We start from the raw sequence: 18,949 nt of genomic DNA, 5'->3' as shown, positions 1-18,949 counted from the left end.
TTGTATTGAAGATGAAATTTCAAGTGCAGGAAATTATAAAAGATGCGTGGGCTGCACACAAAATAGCTTTGTAAATACTGCTTCAGAAAGAGGATGTTCTCGCTCTTCAGTGAAGTGGGCAATTTATGTTTTGCCTCTCCAGATTAAGACTGTCTTGCAGATAAACAGCATAGTGCACAGGAAGAGTAGCTGTACTGTGACAGGCAATTTCCAATCTTGAGATGCCAGCCTCCTTGCTACTTTCTTTACTCCTGCTTTTTCTTGCTGTCAGACTTACGTTCAGTTCTCAGCTGGCACAAATTGAATCTCTTGTTTAAAGTGAAGAGAGCAGTCTATGCTGGAAGGCTAATAAGCATTACAGCTTTTAGTTGAAGTTAGTGTCAGTACTGTTTGAAGGCCAAAGTGAGCCTGCCCTGTTTTGAGTGTAGTGGGGATCTTACTCAAATCGAAGAAGTTTGTGCTTTGTTGCTCCCCAGTGTCTCATTTTTTGGGGGGTGGATTTACTTTGTTATTTTATGCCTTGATTTTTGAACACTAATACCATAAATGTATGACATGCAATCATTTGCTGGGGGACAGATAACAACGAAGTACCTTCGTGTTTATATTCTTACGTGAACATTTGTTGCTATAAAGACGGTAGTTACTGGGCTTAACAAAACTTAAGCCACTAACTTTTTTTTGTCAGTTTGCTTTCTTTTCTGGATAAAGCATTTGTCTTGTACAAGTTTTCTTTTCTGAACCTTTTGCAGCCAGTGATCTCTGGGGAACTCTTTTTGCCTAGCCTTCCATTGCTTTGTGCTCCACCTGGTGCTCCCAACTCAGTTCAGTTTGTCTGCTTCTTTCATGCTGGGTTCTTCCCTTCTCAGCCCTCTTGGTATAGTCTGTTTCTAGCTGTTATTTGTGAAATCCTGATGAACTTTTGAGAGGGCCCATAAATTTAATGGGGTGTTGTGGCTGCATATTATATAATCTTTTTTCATCCCTACACTGTCATTTCTGCATTGCTGTGGAGTAAAGTTGTATGATCTCACAAAAATACACTCAAATACACCTGTCTTTGCCCTTTAATTAGCGTTGTCACAGATAGCGGTGCTTCTCTGCTACTACTGTATGTATCAACTGCCGGGGTTATGCAGATACATTGAGCATTTCAAAAATAACCTACTTTATGTTTTGCAAAGTCAGAGTTAGCATGAAAGCACGCTTTTGAAACTTCAGTGGATATGTATAAACAATAATATAATTCTGCTGTAAACTAGTTTTTCAAACAACAATAAGAAAAAAAAAAGTTTTTTTGTAAATCATATCATCACAACATTTAGATGTTGTACTAAGGGACATGGTTTAGTGGGGAAATACTGATGGTAGGTGTATGGTTGGACTGTTTGATCTTGGAGGTCTTTTGCAACCTCAGTGATTCTGTAATAAGGAAAAACTTCTCCAAAAGAGTGTTGAGTGTTGAGGCCCTGGCACAGGCTGCCCAGGAAGATGGTGGAGTCACCATCCCTGGAGGTGTTCACAGAATGTGTAGATGTACAAAGGGGCATGGGCATGGTGGGCAGTACTATTAGGACTAGATGATCTTAAAAGTCCTTTCCAACCTTAATAATTCTGTAAGATCCTTTTCATTGCATAGAAATTCTCTACTTTTGAATTTTAATGCAGATGCCCTCCTGTCTGTAATAAATTAATTCGTTTTGGACCTTCTGATCAAACAAGGAAATTAACCGAGGTCACTTGGTTTTGTTTTTCTCAGAATTGCAGGACTTGAGAAGGGAAAGACAAGCTGAAATCTGAGTTTGACTGTAGCATTACTACTGGTGGGCAGTAGTCCAAACAGTCAGCAGCAGAAGCCGTATCAGTTACTTGCACTGAATGGCGGTCTCTGACTGGATCTCTGCCACTAAGAATTGAACCTTGGACCTTTGCAAGTGAAATGCTGAGTTTCTTTTGTCTGACCGTGGGACTCTGAATTGTTGGTTCTAATTGTACAGACAAACTCACGTGTGAGTGTAGACCTACTATTCAGCTGAAAGGCAAAGAGCTGTGTAGTGCAGGAGTTGCACATGGCCTTTCTGGACTGGCTGGGGAACAACTTTCAAAACTACGCAAGCTCACCATAGCATAAATTGGTGTTTGGGCCACCTGTTGCTGTGCAATTTGCTTCCAACAGGTCACCTTGGATTATTTTTTCCTTCTTGTTTCTCGTGCTTTGATCAGTGAATAACTTAGATTACCACGTGCTTCCAACTGAAGTGTCTGATTTGGATAGTTCCAGTTTTGGCTTTCACTTGCTTTATGATTGGTGTAACTATTGATTTCTTTGTCAGTGGATAATGGCATCAGAAAGAATTATGAGCACAGGAAAATTGTATTGTGTGAATGCTTTGGCGCTCTGTTTCTCAAGTAAGTTTTTACTGCTGCTGAAATGTTTCAGCAGGTGTATTACCAGGTTAAAATCATAGACTCATTTGAGTTCAAAGGGACCTTTAAAGGTCATCCCATCTAATTCCCTTGCATTGAACAGGGACATCCAGCCTGAACTTGAATGTCTCTAGGGGCAGGATATTCACCACCTCTCTGGATAACCTGTACCAGTGTCTCACCACCCTTATTGTAAGCAGACTTGTTCCTTATATACAATCTAAATCTGTCATCTTTTGTTTGAAGCCATTTCTCCTTGTCCTGTCACAACAGACCCTGCTAAAGGGTCTGTCTCCTTCTTTCTTATATAGCCGTCATTTAGATATTGGAAGGTTGTTCTCAGGTCTCCTACAGGAGCCTTCTTTTGTCCAGACTGAACGGCCTCCAAGTCTTTCAGCCCATTCTCATAGGGCAGATGTTCCATCCCTTAGGTCAGTTTTGTTGCTCTCTTCTGGATGTGCTCTCACAGGTCCATGACTCTCCTGTACTGAGGACTGTACATCTGTACACAGTACTCCAGATGAGGTCTCAGCAGCACAGAGTAGAGGGGTAGGATCACCTCCCTCGACCTACTGATCACACCACAATATTGTTGACTTTCTGGGCTGTGAGTGTGCATTGCTTGCTCAAGTCCAGCTTACTGTTCCCCATTACCTCCAAGCCCTTTTCAGCAGGGCTGTGCTCTGTTCTTTCATTCCTCAGTTTGTATTGATAGCGGGAGTTTCCCTAACCCAGGTGCAAGACCTTCCACCTGGGTTTGTTGAACCTCGTGAGGTTCTCTGGGGCCCACTGCTCAAGCCTGTCTAGGTCCTTCCGGATGGCATTCCATCTCTTAAGAATGTCAGCTGAACCCTACAGTGTGGTATCATCTGCAGACTTACCAAGGGTGCACTCACCCCACTGTTGATGTCATTGATGAAGATATCAAAGAGTATCAGTCCCAGTACTGACCACTGGAGGACTGTTACATCAGTTTTCGTAACACTTTTCCATAGACAGATTAACAGTGTTGGTTTATGGAATGGGTTCTCTTACTTAGTTAGCCTCTTCAAAAGCAGTGTTTATTACATTCTGGAATATAGGAATCAATGTCCTGCTTATACTTACTATTTTTTTTTTTTTAACTTACTTAACTGTTTAAAAGTGTTTTTACCAGGGGACTGGAGGATGGCTCCTAGCACTTTAGGTTTATTAAAGCATGACACAGAATCCCTGTAACAGAAAAATAATTTGTGATGGTAATTTGTGTTCCTGTTAGATTTGTGCTTACTTAAGACTCAAGCTTGTAACTGCATGTAGTTCAGCACCTTTCATCTTTCTAGGTCTGTGTTATCGTTACTGCAAAATGAGGTTGGAACAGTGGGAGGGGAAAAAAAAAAAAAAAAAGAAAAAAAAAAAAAAGAGTGAAGGCAATGTTGCCAGTCATTGAAATATAAACGTTTGATTTTGCAAATAGTAGTTCTGTGAAACTGGGAAAGACTTATGAGCCAGGAAGATAGTTGTGTTGTTCTTGGTTCACTGAAAGCTAAACTGATTTGAAGGTATTTTTCTGTCATCCTGTTAAAGCTTAACAAAGTTACTAGATTCTTTTTTTTTTTTTTTTTTTTTTTTTTAATTAACGAAAATGAAAAATGGCTAAAGGCTATTCGACTGTACTTTAATTTTCTTCTCTGCTGATGTTTTCAGATTACAACTGATGGGAAGCCCAAGATAATTGATATAATTGATACAACTGGCAGTGGTGATGTAACTACATGTACTGTTGTGGAAGCTAAAGACGGAGAAATCATCGGTCTCTCTGGAAGAACTTTAAAGGTAAGAATTTGTGTGGTGCTACAGGGAGAACCTTCAGCAGCTACCAGCTCTCTTTTCCTGTTGTTATTAAGAGTAATGAATTTATTGTACTGAGGGTTTAAATTACGGTAAGATAAGCAGCTAAGAATTCAGATGCTTGTCCTTATCATCCTATTAACTCTTCATAGTAGGACATTTTGTCCTCACTGATAGTACTGTTATTTCCTTAGACCTCTCCCAAAAACCACAGCTTACTGGGGCTGTGTTTTAAAGATAAAGATACTGAAAAGCGTTCATCTACAGTGTCACATGATTTCCTACTGATTTCTAGTATTTTCAAGACTGCTAACTTCCTTGCTCAGTGTTGAATTTTTTGTTTGTTTGTTACCGTTAACTAACTTATTCTTGAATATACTTTTCTGTAGATTCCAGCAAACTGGGTAAATCCTACTGGCAAGTATCATATTGGGATAAAAAATGGCTATGACATATATCCTAAAGCTCTCAAGGAGAGGATTCAGGTGAGAAATCACATTTTTGCTTCTGGTGTGTGTTGATATTTCACTATTTTAATGAAGAGGTTTTTCTAGAAAACTGTGGTATGTGCTTTAGTAACACATGTAGGCTGCTAGCCATAGGCTGATTTTTGCTTAATTTTGACACAATCCATTTCTTCTATGAATTTTCGGAGTCACAGCAGATCATAGAATCATAGAATGGCCTGGCTTGAAAAAGATCACAGTGATCATGTAGTTTCAACCCCCCTGCTATGTGCAGTGCTGCCAACCACCAAACCAGGCTGCCCAGAGTCACATCCAGCCTGGCCTTGAATGCCTCCAGGGATGGGGCATCCACAGCCTCCTTGGGCAACCTGTTCCAGTGTGTCACCACCCTCTGTTGGAAAAAATTCCTCCTAGTATCTAGCCTAACTATTCCCTGTCTCAGTTTAAGACCGTTCCCTCTTGTCCTATCACCATCCACCCTCTTAGGCAGCTGTTACGATGGTCAGATGGTCCTCCTTACACAGGTTCCTTGAAGTCAAAAAGTCTAATATTACTAGTATCTATTTACTTGTGTGCCAGTTGTTTATTTGTAGTATTGTATTTAGTTTCTTAGCCATTGTGTCTGAAACCATAACTTGCAAATGAATGTATTGAAGAAATGAGCTTTATGTTACAGAAAGAACGCAAGGAGAAGCTCTGGGATCCTCTTCACAGACTAGCTCTAGCAGAGGCCTGTAGGAAACAAGAAGAGTTTGATGCTGCTCATAGCTCTCCCTCCCAAGTTAGTATAATTCTTTGTGAGCTTGTAACAATTTGATACTGATAGAGAGGATTAAAATATTTTTATTATATGAGTGAATGATGTTTGTGATAATTTATCTCTGCGTCTTCTCATTTAAAAAAAAGAAACAAAACAAAAAAACACAGCATATGGGTGATTCCTTGATTTGCCAAATGTTGTTAACTTTCTAAACTTGTTTCTGATTATGAAAAGGGTATTAGTGCAGATACTTCATACCATATTTTTAGTAAGTTTTATTTTTAACTTTTGAGGCAATCATCTTTATTGTGCTCAAAGTTGGAATCTTTTAAACATATCCTTTCTTTTGTAAACTAGATACTATTTCATTGAAATACCAGAAATTTCTTGGGATGCTTCTGTGTCATTTAACTGTCTGTAGAAAAAACAAAGGCATGAAATATAATAATTACAGAAGTCAGAATTATAGATAGCAGGCCAAGAATAGATAGAACGCTGCTGAAGGCTGTTGATGTCTGTGACTTCTGTGATAGTCTTTGTTTCCAATGAAGTAATGGAGGAAATATTTAACATCAGAAAGGAACAGGGCTTAAGACTGTATTCATAACTACTTAGTAATAGTTTTAGTAATACTCTAACTGTACTTTTATTGCTGTGTCAGGTAAATAAGCTAATAAAGGAGGAACTTCAAAATCAAGTGGAACTGCTAAATTCTTTTGAGAAAAAATACAGTGATCCTGGTCCAGTATATGATTGTCTAGTATGGTATGATGGTGAGACCTGGAGGTAAGTATCCAAACTTGTGAAACAAAATATTTTAAGCATATAAAGCAGTAGTTTGCATTAAGTACTTATGTTAATTTTTACATCTGCTTTTCTATGGAGTTCTGAAATATTACTTGCTTTGAAATGATCCTGTATCATGACAAAGTTCTGCTCCTGAATGAAGATAGCATAGAATGAAGTCTTACACTTTGTATCACTCTGATTTTATTAAGCTTGTAGATTTTTCCTCTAAGGCAAGGAATAAAATTGCTCTGAGTACACACTGATAATAGGAAACTGAAGAGGGGAGGAAAAAGAAATTGCCCGCTTCAGAATGTAATGTGTCACTTTTCCTGACTATTAATGTGCATTGTACAAACCAGTAGCTGAGACTTCACGTTTGTGCACAAGTACTGAGCAGCTAGCTTAAGTACAATTCCTTCTCTGAAGGAATTGCCTGAACTTACAAAATCTCTTTTATCAAGCATTACTTAAATTCAGTAGCACTTGAGAATCAATTAACTTAGAGATCTTTGTAGTTTCTAAATCCAATTATAAAAGGCCAAGTTTTAAAGTATTGATGTAATGAATTAAGATACTGTCAACCCAGGACCAGACGTGTTGGGGTCTTTGTGGTACTCCTCTGTTGCAGGGGGAGGAACAATAACTGGAAGTGCATGGCAGTTGAAAAATTATCTTTTTTTTTTTTAATTGTTGTCATCAACAGAGCCTGCATAGATACAAGTGAGAGTGGTGACTTAACTAGCTGTACAGTGTTGAGGACCTACAAAGAGGCTCAGGAATACGGATCTTTTGGAACATCTGAAATGTTGAATTATTCCGTTAATATATATGATGATGGAAACCTTCTTTCAATTGTGACAAGTGGAGGTAAGTGAAAGGAATGTTAAGAAAAGTTTTGTTGCTGAGTTGGTATGATAAGAAGCAGCAGTTTGTATTGGTTCCCAATTTTGGTACTTGGGATTAAAGGCATTAAAAAATTGTTATTCGTATTTCGTGTAGTAAACCCATAACAATGTCTTGTTACTGAACTTGCTTACATTTTTGTGTCTGAAATTCAGTCAACTTTGTATCCATATGCATGTGTATATATAGTGCATTTAAGTTTAGTTACTCTTTAAGATGTTCCTGCATCTTACTGGCATTAGCCAGTGAACCCTCATTCAGCTTTTTTGTTTTCCTTTTGAATATAGGTTGCTTATTGAATTTTGTCACTGTTCTTTGTGCTTTCATAATTTAAGAATCTTTTTTTTAAAACATCTGTCAACAAAAGTGTCTGTATTTTGGTTTATCCCAACTCTTTAATGATGATAGGTCTCATCATAGCTGTAGCACTGACTGCTCTAATCCCATTTTTGTGGGTTCTCAGTCTAAAGATGTTCTGTTTTGAAAACGTACTGAGTGGTTAAGGTGGTGTGAATGTATTTGATTTTTTAAAATATTTTTTAAAATGCTCTTGATTTCTCATGAAGCTGACCTATCTCAGAAGAACTACAGGAACAGTTTTGGCTTCTAAATCAGTAATAACTTTGGGATTCCTTTTATGGCTGTATGAAGTTTTTTTTCTTCCCCCTGATCTCCACAGTCAGGATATTTTTGGTATAATTTTTGTTACTCTGAGTGTGAAGTGTTAAGCCTTTTTGATAATGTCTGTTAGTGGAGTTTATTAGTTCATACTTCCTTTCTCCTCTTCTGCCTCCTGCTTCCTGCCCTCAAAAGCTGTTTTGTTTTGCAAATTGCTCCTAATTACTGGCTTTTCATCTCTTAGTATAATATAACATTTAGTTAAATAAGTAGTTAAATTCTGGGGTTGCTAATTTAGCTCTATTACTTTTCATTTAATGAACTGTGGTGTATTAAATCAGTATAAAAGAAGTTCACTAACCATACAGTGGTTTGAATTTTAATTTGCTTAGGAGCACATGGAACACACGTGGCTAGTATTGCAGCAGGATACTTTCCTGACGAGCCAGAGCGAAATGGTGTGGCTCCAGGAGCTCAGATTCTTGCAATCAAGATTGGTGATACAAGACTAAGTACAATGGAAACTGGCACTGGTTTAATAAGAGCTGTAGGTATTTCAATGGATAAGTGTTAATCTCAGCAGTTTGAATTTATTATGCAGTAATTGAGGAGTGCTTTGGTAACTCATACACTGTGGTTTTGTAGTCCTGTAATACCCTCAGCGTTAAAATGAAGAAAATGAAACGATAGTTTCATGCTTATTGTACGACTTCTATTTTATAAGAATAAACATTTATATTTATATTTTTTTTCAGTTGATAGTATTGCAGTGTTTGTCTAACTTAGCCCATAAGAGAAGTGACTTGTAAGCTTATTTAAAGTTATTTGTTCTTGTTATGAGTATATTTATATACATGTTGCTTTTATGCTTAGCTATGTAACTATAATACGTAGCAACTGACATCTGACTTTGTGGCTGAACATATTTTGACTGTTTCTTAAGAGTGATGGAAAAAAATATTACTTTCTCATGATCCGAGGCCCAATGCCTCTGCTGTACAGCAAGTGGTTGAGGAAAATATATGTAAGAGAAGGAATGAAAATAGAAAATGATTATTTGTAGATCATAGAATATATTACTAATGTGAAGATTTGTGCTAATGCTACTGTGGCTCTTTGAAATTTAACCAAACCACACAGGAAAGGAGAAATTTGTCTTATTAAGAACGTATATTTAAGACTAATGAGATCGATGGTTTTATATTATGTTAATGTCTTAATTTATAGCTTGGTATATGGAATGTTAATGGCTTGTTTTTTGTTGGTTTTTTTTTTTTTTTTTTTTTTTTTAATTGGGCTAATAGGAAAATGCCAATTTAATGTAGCTTAATTAAACAATTTTACATTGTAGGGTTAGAAAAAAAAAAAATTCCTCTTTCCGTAAATGTGTAGCAAAACATTTTAAGCAGATGTTTTTTCCCATTCCATAATTACTTATGTTGGCTTTTATTTTTGCTTTCTCAGATGATAGAAGCAATAAAATATAAATGTGATCTTGTCAACTATAGCTATGGAGAGGCAACACATTGGCCAAATTCTGGGTAAGTGCTACTGCATTTAGCATAAAGTTTTTCAACGTTACACAAGTATAATTTCAGGCATTGGTTTTCTGTAAATGTACTGTCAGTAAGAATTAATTGTCCAGGCCCAAACGATGGTATTAAAATATTGCAGTTTATTTTTTAAATATCTACAAAAACTATGTAAACATATTGAAAAATGCTATTAATTGTGATACTAGGAATATTTTAGAGCAGTGAAGTATTCTCGGAGTTGAAACACCATGTAGTCTGGGTGCTTTTTTGTTTTCTGAGGTTTTTATTTTGTTTTAAGACTTAACATTGATGTGTGTGGCTGTTACTCCCTTTCAAAATAAGTAACATCAGTTCTGAGACCGTCTCTGGCCTGATGTGGAAAGCTGGCTGCGTAATATTCCTCTGTGACTGGTCCTGCTATGGATGGGAGTTTTCCCATGCAGAGAGAAAATCACACATCGATTAAATAACTCCATCTTTTCCTTATTTCAGGAGAATTTGTGAAGTAATTAATGAGGCAGTGTGGAAACACAATGTAATTTATGTTTCGAGTGCAGGAAACAACGGCCCTTGCCTTTCTACAGTAGGATGTCCTGGTGGCACTACATCTAGTGTAATAGGTATGAATGTTTTTGGTGTTTGTTTTTTTTTTTTCACCCCTAAAATATAAAGTCAGTATTCATCTTCTGTTTTTTTTCAGGCTTTGTAAGTTTTGTTTTATATTTGGGTTCACAATTTGTTTGCTGTACTAAATTCAGAATATTTCCAAAGATTACTGGCCTATGAGATTAATCTTATGGGAGGAAGTTACTGTACATTTACTTATGAAAATGTAGGTTATCTTCTTACCATTCAAAAACAGTGCAGAAAACTGGTGTTGGAGATGACTGATGTAGGTTTGTGCGTTTGCATGAAATTTACTGAAGAAATCTATTTAAAGAGTAGGAGGTGGTTCTTTTCAAATCTAACAATCTAAGCACGCCTCTCAGACTATTAGCTATTGCAGGCATGTCCAACTTGCTGCCTCAGGACCACATGCAACTCAGCACAGCTGGAAGGTGTGCTCCAAGGATGCTTCCTTGATACCAGATTCCAAAAATGCAACTTTAGCAGGCTTTGGCATAGTAATTTATATGGTCTGTACCAACTGGGCTGAGTAGCAGGAAAATACTGACTTTCATGGATGTGGTGGTTGAGCAGTATGGTTTTTCCTATCTGTTTAAGGTAGTGTAGCTCTGAGTCACGGGAACATGAAGCAATTCACATAGGTTCCTTTGTGACAGCTTTAGTGTAATTTGTGTCCACAAAATTCTCCAGAAAGGGGTAGGTGCATTTGAAAGTGATGTGTTGTGAAATAAATGCAGATAGTAAATATAAATTGTTCCAGTTGAACTCAAATGACACTTCAAAGTTATCCATTTTATGGAAGATTTACATATTACATAGTATCACTATCAGCACTGTAACTGTGTAGCATGCTCTTTACACTTGTTTTCTAACAACACTTGAACTGAGATGGAAAAAAATGTCCATTTAAAACGTTTTTTAAATATTCTGTAGTGTATTTTAAACTGTTTATTTTTTGTTTTATTACATTGTGCATCTAAGATGCTTGTTTCCTGTTAGGTGTTGGTGCCTATGTGTCACCTGATATGATGGTTGCTGAATATTCTTTGAGAGAAAAACTGCCAGCAAATCAATATACTTGGTCATCCAGGGGGCCAAGGTAAGTTATGATAGAAAGGAGGGAATTCCTTACTTTGCAGTTCTGATTAAGTAATTGCAGGTCTAAAAATTGGTCACTAATATCAAAATGAAAGTATTTCTTTTCCCAGGAAGAACTTAAGTAGTCTGCTGCTCTTGGAAGGTCTACGTCTGTAGAATTCTTAGTGGGAGGGAGGATGACTGAACTGTCTGTCACAGTCTGTACATTTCAGTAAAGTCTGTTTAGGAAATGAAAATCTGATTAAAGTAGTTTGGAGATGTGTACTATTTCTGGCTCTTTTTTTTCTGAGGCTTTTTTCAGTAGCATTTGTTTCATTCAGTAGTGTGGTATTGCTAGCTAATCTGTTGGTGCTGAAGACTAGAAGAAATACTGTTGTGGTATTGTTACTTCTGGCTTCAATGACATTATAATGGCACAACTTAATTATTGGTTTTGCTTGAATCTAGTGGAAGTGTGAGAGGACAGGAAAATGTTTTTCTAACTCGTTATAGAAAACTATCTCAAAGCAAATGTAAGGGCTTAGAGATTTTTTTTATTATTATTTTATGTCTGAGAAGAATTTGGTAGTAATGTGGTAGACAAAAGAAGTCTGAGTAAGGACTAGAGCCTTTCAGGCAGATATGCTTGTCTGGAAGTATGATAAAAACACTAATTTATATAGGACTGTCATAAAATGTCTTAAATTCATTGACTTAGTAATGTAGAGTACTTTGATTTTGAAACTTATCTTAGATGAAGCTATCAGTGTAGGATACAAATCCACCTGGCCTCTCCACAAAATTTAATAGGACCAAACTGTGCTTGAACTTATTAGTGATACATTTTTCATCTATACAGAGTGAAGAATATTTAGTATATTTGCCTCACACTGTTGAAAACTAGATGCTTCGTTACTCACTGAGTTTATAAAAATGCTTGAGCAAAAAAGAAGGTGACGTGGGCCCAGCTGACTCTGAACTACTTCTTGAGACAAGAACATTAAGGGAGGAGGATTAAATGTATCAACTTCTGTATTGTAATTCAAAATTTGACCTCTTGTGCAATGGCTGTGCAAAATCCAGATCTCTAGATTCTACATTTTTTCTCTAGCCTCTTTTTTTACTAATTTTGCTTTAAAATATACTGCATTTTCTTAAAAAATAATAATGGTTAAATAAGCTCAGTGAAATATTTATTTACGTAGTGAAGTTTTTAGTACACTTGTTTGTTTTCTAATTCAGATTTGGTTAGATAAGTCAGCTGACTAAACTGTAGTCTTTAAATACTGTAGTATTTAAGGAATGGAAGTTCAGATAACTTTCACTGTGGAAAACAGGCATAGCTGATGATTAATTTGACATTAAACTGCTATTTAACGTACTGCTTTATCTTGTATTTAATGGGTTAATGATTTAGTGAAGTATTATTTGAGAATGTGCCAAAGCTAAAACTATCTTTTTAAGTGCAGGGGTAACTTCAAGGTAAAGTGTGCAGAATATAAAAGCTTGTTTTTCAACAATTCTGTTTTTTTTTTTTTCCACTAGCACTGATGGAGCCCTTGGAGTAAGTATCAGTGCCCCAGGAGGTGCTATTGCTTCTGTTCCAAACTGGACTCTGCGAGGAACACAACTCATGAATGGCACATCCATGTCTTCTCCCAATGCATGTGGAGGCATTGCATTAGTACTGTCAGGTAATATCAGTACATAGTATAAAAGATGAAGTCTTTTTCTGTAGCTTTCCAACTTTGTTAACTTTTTTTACAATGATATCCTTACTTTTAATTTCAGGGCTCAAAGCTAACGATATTCATTACACTGTTCATTCTGTGAGAAGAGCCTTAGAAAATACAGCAGTGAAAGCTGAAAATATAGAAGTGTTTGCACAAGGACATGGTGTTATTCAGGTAACTGTCAGTGAAACAAGCAAACAAACAAAAGCCTTAAATAACTGCCAGTAGAAAATTACCTAAAAATGTTTTCTGGGTGAGCTCACTCAGCTCCCAAGCTACTCAATTAGCAGATCTGATTCAGGATAAAGAAGGGAATGTAGTGGGAGGGGAGGAGGAATGAAATATTTCTGTCTGTTTCAGCATGCAGTTGGTTTCTCTTGAATATGTGTTAACTAGACACATTCCTTGTGTGATGAAAAGGGTGTGTGGACGTAAAAGTAAGATGTGGGATTTTGTCACCCACGTATGGATTTGTGTGCATAAATTCTGTCTTAATGTCAGAAAATGTTTTTGTACTGTTGTCAGAGAGCTAAACTTGTTCTTTGCAGACAAAAGCTGCAGTACATTCTGAGCAATGAAAATGCAGAGGTACCCACGCTAAAGCAAAGGACACCTTTGCTTCACAAAACAGTATATCTGCAGTAGTGGGGTGATTTTGCTGTGGGTGGGCCTGCACTGAAAAGTCTAAGCATTCATTGTGTTGTCTTTTAAGTAACTTGTAAACCTCCAATGTGAATTTTTTTATGGTAAAGGCAGTATGAATGACAGTATCCCTTTGCATAACGTTAAGCTGTTAAAGACTTAACTGATGATTTTTGCCTGTGGTCACTCCCATCCGAGCCAAAAAGAGGTACTGAGATTTTGCTCTCATGCTTAAAGATGTTTTGTATTCAATGCTTAGCTCTAAAACTTTGTTCTTGAGATTCTGGAACCCGGTAGCAGATGTCTTTTGAACACATCTGTAATGCTGAGTTCGATACAGAAGGCAACAGAGTCGTGACCATATCAAATAAAAACATTTCCAAAACAGAGATGAAATGTACCAGTTGTATCTTAGGATTTAGTGTTCTGTGGTTAGAGTGTTTAAAAAAATATATGGTTAAAATTCTGACCTGGGAGACTGACACTATACTGCATCTGCGTGTTTCGGAGAGTGGTGTCTTAATGTTTATAGATGAAGGTAGCTTGCTGAAATATAAGGGAATGTAAGATTTTGAGTGTTGGTAGAATAAAAAGCGAGATAGCAGGATGCCTTTTTGAAACGAAAGGTTGGACTTGTCATCAGAGTTTAAGGGAACAAAAAAAGGAACCAAGCTCTTCTTTTATTTCTATATATATTAAACTTGCATTGGCATTCCATCTTGCTTATATGTTTTAAAGTGCTTAACTTCTGCTGTATAAAAGGTTTAAATCTGTGACTAGTTTAGCTCCGTATATGGGAAAGGAATCTAAAATAATATTGTAGACCTGGGCTTTTTACTTCCAAGTCATCTGTGTAAACCTTTGGTTTTTGTCTTCTGATACATTTATTGCAAAGGGAATTTGTTGTATTATTTTTTTTGAAATGTCCTTTACTATTTTATTGCTCTGTATGGCTGTTGCATGAAGTGTTGCCTCAAAATCAGTATGAGTCCAATAGTTAGGATGTCGGTAACTTCAGTGCTTGTTGCTGTATTTGCTGAATGCCTCATGCGAAGGATAACGTACATAAATGTTGAAGTTGAATTGTGTTAATTTAGAATGTATTCTAACAGGTTGATAAAGCCTATGACTACCTCGTTCAGAATTCATCATTCACAAGTAACATAGGCTTTACTATTACTGTTGGAAGCAATCGTGGCATCTACCTCAGGGACCCTGCCCAGATATCTGCACCTTCTGATCATGGGGTTGGCATAGAGCCTGTCTTTCCTGAGAATACAGGTAGGAAATCTTCTTTTGTATCATTTAAAAATGAAGAGTAAACTTTAAATAGGAAAGCTGTGATAATACGGAGCAGTACAAGTCTTGCACCACAGAAGGAATAAATGCAACCCCAAAACTGTTGGTAAATGAAGGCAAGAATCTAAACAGCTTTTCATTCTAATCTCAGATTTATAATTACGGAACGTCTTTTCTGATTTTTTTTTTTTTTTTTTTTTTTTTTCCCTGTTGCTTCAGGCTTCCTTTTGCTCTAAACAACTTTAAAGTGAAGTTGTGGCTCCCAGGAAAAAAATAGAAAAAAATCAACAAACATTTTTAATATTTCAAGAAACTGTAGATCTTCTAGGGATTTGTGGTAGATAACTTTTGGTAAAGAATGTAGGCTATTCTAAACAGAGCAGAACTTTACTAAAAAACTAACCTCCGGGTATTTGGAGAGCACAAATTCTAGGTTTGGATTTTATCTAAGCTGGGAAAAAAGATTTCAACAAACAAGTTCTATTGAGTAGCTAAGTATAAATATACCTAAAGGTAACATAGGAATTGATGCAGGTTGTAGATGCTTATGGACTACTGTGAGTAACTAGTGCCAATGAAGGTATGTTTCGCAACTTCTCTTCATAGGCTGGTTTACTCTGCTGTATTTTATTAATAAAATATTATTTTATTATTTAAGTTTAGTATTTTATTATTTAACATTTCATTAATAAAATTCGGCATATTCACCTCACTAAGAAATGGGTTACATTGTATTTAGAAAAAAGAGTGCTCTGAAAATAATGCCTCCTATTTTATTATGTTGACCAACAAAGTCAGAGGCAGATGTTTAGATTCTGATAGTAATTTTTTCAATAAACGTAAGCCTTCACTTAGGTTACTCTATAACATGATCTGGTGATTAGCAAAACTTTCAGTCTGTGAGGTTGGCTTTTACTTTATGTATGTATGTTAGACAAGACTTTGCATCTATATGAAAATATTTTTACCTGCTTCCGGGCTTAGGTTATGTGCAACTGAAGGATTGATAGCTACAGTACCTTTGCCTTTTTTATGTTTGCCTGTTTTATGTGCTTAAAAAAAAAAAAAATGAAGTTACATATAGGCTTTATTATATTATATGTTGTTGTTTTGCTCATTTCTCAAGTTAAAAGAGGTCATATAGAACAGTGTCCTTTTGTGGAGAATCTGACTTCAGGGGACTCTAAGGAATTGGTTCCTACAACATTTTATTGAGATGGCAAATTCTAATGGCAAATTCTGTATTACAGAGGATTGTGAGTTCATAATCTGGTATTGATTTTGTTGTTGACAGAAAACACTGAAAGGATATCTCTTCAGCTTCATTTAGCTTTAACTTCAAATGCACCATGGGTCCAGTGTCCTAGTCATTTAGAGCTTATGAACCAGTGTCGACACATTAATGTTCGAGTGGATCCACGTGGCCTGAGAGAAGGAGTACATTATACAGAGGTACTAAAGGATCAGTATTCTGTGCGAGACTATATGCCCTTCCTTTTTCATACTGCTTCTGTCAAATTTCTTTTAGAATTAATTTTTAAGGTGATGAAAGCTGTGTGGTGTACAAATGAGAAAATACTGCCACCCTCAGTACTACACAGGGTGAGTCCAGAGCTCAGCAGCAGATATACTATACAATTTTGTATGGTAGATTCCAAGGGATTTTTGAGTATCTTTATTGGAAAAATGAAAGCATATGAAAATATAAGTGAAATAACTGTACTTAAAGTTTTTTTTTCTCTGTATATATTCATTTACAACAATTGAAAGCACTCTGCAACTAGTTCAACGTTGTCTTCTATAATTTCATTTTGATCAAAGGTCGTAAGCAGCTATATTTTATTTTGTCAGGTTTGTGGATATGATACAGCAGTGCCTAATGCAGGCCCACTCTTCAGAGTTCCAATAACTGTTGTTATACCAACAAGGTCAGTAAACTCAAACTGTATTAGTTTGGTTTTGTTTTTTTTTTAACGTTTGGTTTCATATACTCAGTTTACTTGTGTTGTCATACTTATTTCACCTTCTTTCTCTGGGAGTTCTTGAACTAGCACTGACAGGGGAGCAGAGCTCTGGAAAGATTCTTGCAGCAGACTTATACTGCAGTAACTTTTATTTTTCATCTTCGTGCTGGAAGCCAAAAGGAATAAAAGCCAAAAAAGAATATTCTTGACCACAATGACAGAGCTTTTCTCTTCCATCAGAATACAGATGACTTCAGACTTCTTGAAGAACATATCATTGTATTTTTAAGTGTAGATGAGCTGAAGTTTGGTTGTTGTTTTTTTTTTTCCCCCCCCCACTTCTAGCTGATGTACCAGTGTCCTTAAGGGCAGTGGGTGTTATTTGGCAGATAGAATTTGGAGTAGTGTTCCTTCTCGACTTCAGTACAGAGGATTTACAGAGTTAGTGTTAGCTTCCTTATACAGGGAGCAGAGGGCAGCCACTGACTTCTTTCTCTGGTGACAGTGACAGGACTCAAAAGAATTGCATGAAGCTGTGTGAGGGGAGGATCAGTCTAGGTGTCTGGGGAAGTTTCTTCACCACAGGGTGATCAGGAGCTGGAACAGGCTTACCAGAGTAGTGGTCAGGGCCTCATGCTGACAGAGTTCAAGGAGTGTTTGGACAACACTTTCAGACATACGGTTTGAATTTTGGATGGTGCTGTGGGGCACCAGGAGTTAGACTCAGTGGTCACTGTGGGTCCATTCTAATTCTGGAGATCTGTAAGTGTCAGTAACAATTTCAGAGTCTCATCTAACATTGAACTCAGGTTCCATTTTTCACCTTCATAAATCCATTTTGGTTAAAATCTGCTTATTTTTGTGACTATTTCGGTCGTATCAAGTAGCGTGATTAAGTAGCAGCAAATCTGCAGATCAAAATACTTCTGGTGCTGAGGGCTGAACATCTTCATTATATTCTTTTTGGAGATCATTTCTGTATTTTAAAATGTCTTTAAAAAAATTTCACAGCTTGTTCCATTACTACTTGTATTTGCTTTTTGGTGTACAGAGTAGATGAATCATCAAGCTACGACCTTGCATATACAGATGTTCACTTTAAACCTGGCCAAATCCGAAGGCACTTCATTGATGTTCCCCAGGGAGCTACATGGGCTGGTAAGGAAAATGAGCATATTTGTTAAATAACAAATCACATCTATCAAACTTGACAAAGTTGTTCTGAAATCATTCCTTTTTTGTCTGCCTGAGTAAGAATTTAAGCACTTGATCCATGAATATGTAAAATGTTCATTTGATTCTAGGCTCTTACAAGAGTGATTTTTTTTTTTTTTTTTTTTTTTTTTTGAGGGTCTGAAATCTGAAATGATGGCCCATTACTGGAGGCATATCCTGTATTTACAGAAAAATATTATTGTTTGAATTGTGCATAATTTTTAACATTCGTAGGCATATCTTTAAATTATGATTTAAACATGATGGGCAAGAAGCTTCTAAAGGGAGAATTCCTCTTCTACATATGTGATATTAATAAATAAAAATCTTTCATATGTACTGAAGTTTATTGATAAGACTCTTGATTTGAAATTCAGCAGTAATCTATGCTGTACAGATATATAATGTGTACTGTCCTATTAGTTTTTACCATAAAGTTGAGTAACCTTTCTTATTTGATCTCTGAACCTGCTTAGTTTTTCTTAATCTGACATGGTCTTAATAAATAACTGATACGTAGGCATTGTTCACATATGGGGCTGATCTTCTATAAATTGTGATTGTCTTGTGAAAATGGCTTTCTTCTGTTGAATCTCCATTTCCTGTCTAAAATTCTTCATTGTTGCGACTAAACTTTGTTTCTTCTTTTGTCTAGAAGTGACAATATGTTCATGTTCCTCTGATGTGACTGCCAAGTTTGTGCTTCATGCTGTTCAGCTAGTGAAACAGAAAGCATATAGAAGTCATGAATTCTACAAATTTCTGTCCTTACCAGAAAAAGGATCAGTGACTGAAGCGTTTCCTGTCTTAGTAAGTTATGGTGGGGGGGTAGAAGAAAGAGAACATTTAGGTTTTTGCTGTTGTTGGTCTTGGGGTTTTGTGTTTTGTTTTCCTTTTTTAGGGAGAAAAAGAAAATAAAAAAACCCAACCCAAATAAATCATTTCTTACAATAGTGAATGAAACCTTTTTCTTCCTTTGGAAAGGTTTCAGATAGCTTCATCAATTTATTAGTGCTTGTTTATACGGACTGATTTGTTTCCCTTTCAAATAGGAACTAAGTCT

The 18,949-nt window shown here is 36.4% G+C and overlaps 1 protein-coding gene across 2 annotated transcripts in view; it reads left to right on the top strand.

Moving 5' to 3' along the window:
* The window catches only part of TPP2 (tripeptidyl peptidase 2), a 49,449-nt gene that overhangs the window by 1,430 nt on the left and 29,070 nt on the right, over window positions 1-18,949 (top strand). For both annotated transcript variants that reach the window (XM_042810176.1, XM_042810175.1), the window contains exons 2-17: window positions 4,114-4,242; window positions 4,647-4,742; window positions 5,401-5,505; window positions 6,146-6,270; window positions 6,977-7,140; window positions 8,187-8,341; window positions 9,259-9,335; window positions 9,822-9,949; window positions 10,956-11,055; window positions 12,579-12,727; window positions 12,825-12,940; window positions 14,521-14,689; window positions 16,002-16,159; window positions 16,559-16,635; window positions 17,723-17,829; window positions 18,542-18,696. In XM_042810176.1, the coding sequence (XP_042666110.1) occupies window positions 4,114-4,242; window positions 4,647-4,742; window positions 5,401-5,505; window positions 6,146-6,270; window positions 6,977-7,140; window positions 8,187-8,341; window positions 9,259-9,335; window positions 9,822-9,949; window positions 10,956-11,055; window positions 12,579-12,727; window positions 12,825-12,940; window positions 14,521-14,689; window positions 16,002-16,159; window positions 16,559-16,635; window positions 17,723-17,829; window positions 18,542-18,696 (2,010 nt within the window). The remainder of the gene's footprint in view (window positions 1-4,113; window positions 4,243-4,646; window positions 4,743-5,400; window positions 5,506-6,145; window positions 6,271-6,976; window positions 7,141-8,186; window positions 8,342-9,258; window positions 9,336-9,821; window positions 9,950-10,955; window positions 11,056-12,578; window positions 12,728-12,824; window positions 12,941-14,520; window positions 14,690-16,001; window positions 16,160-16,558; window positions 16,636-17,722; window positions 17,830-18,541; window positions 18,697-18,949) is intronic.

The sequence above is a fragment of the Centrocercus urophasianus genome, unplaced genomic scaffold, assembly GCF_019232065.1.
Source record: "Centrocercus urophasianus isolate 14NV4802_14NV808 unplaced genomic scaffold, USGS_Curo_1.0 seq_12, whole genome shotgun sequence".
Taxonomy (NCBI): Eukaryota; Metazoa; Chordata; class Aves; order Galliformes; family Phasianidae; genus Centrocercus; species Centrocercus urophasianus.
Note: the sequence above shows the minus strand (reverse complement) of the source record. Positions and strands in the feature narration are given on the sequence as shown.